Here is a 1,807-nt window from a genome sequence, read left to right on the forward strand (position 1 = left end):
CTTGCTGAAGCCTCAGATAACATCCCCAGCACTTCTTCGGCAGGCCGGTAGAGCCTCCATCTCTACCTCGGAGCCAATGACCAAGGCTCCTGAGCGCTTCGAACCGCCCAGGACCTCCTCTTATTGGTAGCATCAGCGGCCAATAGTTGCAAACTGGCTGCTGGGGCCAAAGCCCAAACGCCGAGGGCCGGGTATAAAAGCCCTGACCAGATGCAGCGGCGACAGAGTGACTGAAGACATCTAAGTGCACGCATCATGGCACGCTCGCCCGTGCTCGCTGCTGAAATTCCAGATTCAAGTAAACTTAGTGCCAAGTATATCCCTGGTGCATTGGGATCAGCATTTTCGCCACTACCTGCCAGAATGGCTACTGGAATGCCACTTCTACATGGCCTGCCACTGTTCGGTACTAGTGGAAACGCCGGAAAAGATTGGTGCGATGCCCGAATTGCAGCAACATTGATGTCTGGTTACAATACTAACTTGCAGTGGTCAGCTGATCTTTCAAGCCTGTCTACTTTCTTACTTAACCCTGGTGGCAGGTTATGTAGACCCAAGAAACGATATATCTGCAAATTCTGCAGACGTGAGTTCACCAAAAGCTACAATCTCCTAATTCACGAACGCACGCACACGGACGAGCGACCGTTCCCTTGTGATATTTGTGGCAAGGCCTTCAGAAGGCAGGACCACCTTCGTGATCACAAATACATCCACAGTAAAGACAAGCCTTTCAAATGTGAAGTTTGTGGTAAAGGTTTTTGTCAGAACAGGACGTTGGCGGTGCACAAAGCCCAACACGCACACGACATCGCCCCGACTTCTTCAGACCTATCATCGAGCACCGAACTCAATGTTTTGTTGAGGGTACCAAGAGTTTGCTCGGCCAACGTCTCGCCTTCGTCAGGAGTCGAGCGATCGTCGAGTCCCATCCTCGTCACCTCGTCAGCCTTGACGGAGGACGAGCCCATGCAGACCCTTGCGGAGGAGCCTGGCGCTGACGATGAGGAAGAAAGACCAAGAAGACTCGGCTTCACCATCGAGGACATCATGAGAAGATGAAGTGTTGCGTGTTTTATATATGTTGTGGACAATTCGTTTTCCGGAGAAAACGTGTGAATATTTTTAACTTGTATTTTATCGGTCACGCTAGAATATTTGTCCCGTGATCTAATTCCAATATAATTATGTAAATAGAATGTTAGTTGATGGTCGAAGTACCTTTACCTTTCATGCATGGCATAACATGTGATGCTTACTGATCTCTGTACAGCGGTTGGGGTTTAATTCAAAAGTTAAGGAGTCTGGATGGATCAGCACGAAGAAATATCTTCCACGAAAGACACGATCTCTTAAGCCAAAAACCTTTTATTCGGAGGAACCAATTCCCAAATTTTACACAATTAACAATGTCACAGGAAAAATGCAACTGCGAAGTAAAATTAAGTTATCTCTAAAATTAAACTTCTTATATTTTTTAACAAATTTCTATTATTTTCAAAAGGTCGGTAATTTAATTTGCTGATTTTGTTAATCAAGCTATATTTAAATTATAAGATTCTTTGTTCGCTGTGCTGAATGTTTTTGTTGACTTGATTAATTTTTATGTATTTGCGAATTGTTTGTATTAGAGATCTTGGTTGGATTTTTATGGGGTTTTCATTAATAGTTCTATGCAAAACTCACCTGATTAATAATCTAATTTTAGCTTGAGTTTCTCACTTCTTGAGGTTTTTACTCAAGATTGGACGCGAAATAATGCATAATATTCACAAATACGTGTAGAGAAATATTTTATTCATCAGAA

At 43.6% G+C, this 1,807-nt stretch overlaps 1 protein-coding gene across 1 annotated transcript; it reads left to right on the forward strand.

The window, feature by feature from the left end:
* The first annotated feature begins 237 nt into the window (after nucleotides 1–237).
* Nucleotides 238–1,407, forward strand: LOC108678785 (protein odd-skipped-related 2). Its single transcript, XM_018167253.2, has one exon. The coding sequence runs from the start codon at nucleotides 256–258 to the stop codon at nucleotides 1,060–1,062; it is 807 nt and encodes a 268-aa protein (XP_018022742.1). The 5' UTR covers nucleotides 238–255; the 3' UTR covers nucleotides 1,063–1,407.
* The last annotated feature ends 400 nt before the right edge of the window (nucleotides 1,408–1,807 follow it).

Source organism: Hyalella azteca, unplaced genomic scaffold (genome assembly GCF_000764305.2).
Source record: "Hyalella azteca isolate HAZT.00-mixed unplaced genomic scaffold, Hazt_2.0.2 contig11277, whole genome shotgun sequence".
Taxonomy (NCBI): Eukaryota; Metazoa; Arthropoda; class Malacostraca; order Amphipoda; family Hyalellidae; genus Hyalella; species Hyalella azteca.

What these genes read in the sequence shown, in the direction of transcription:
- LOC108678785 (XM_018167253.2), top strand. Translation starts at nt 256, where the DNA reads ATGGCACGCTCGCCCGTGCTCGCTGCTGAAATTCCAGATTCAAGTAAA.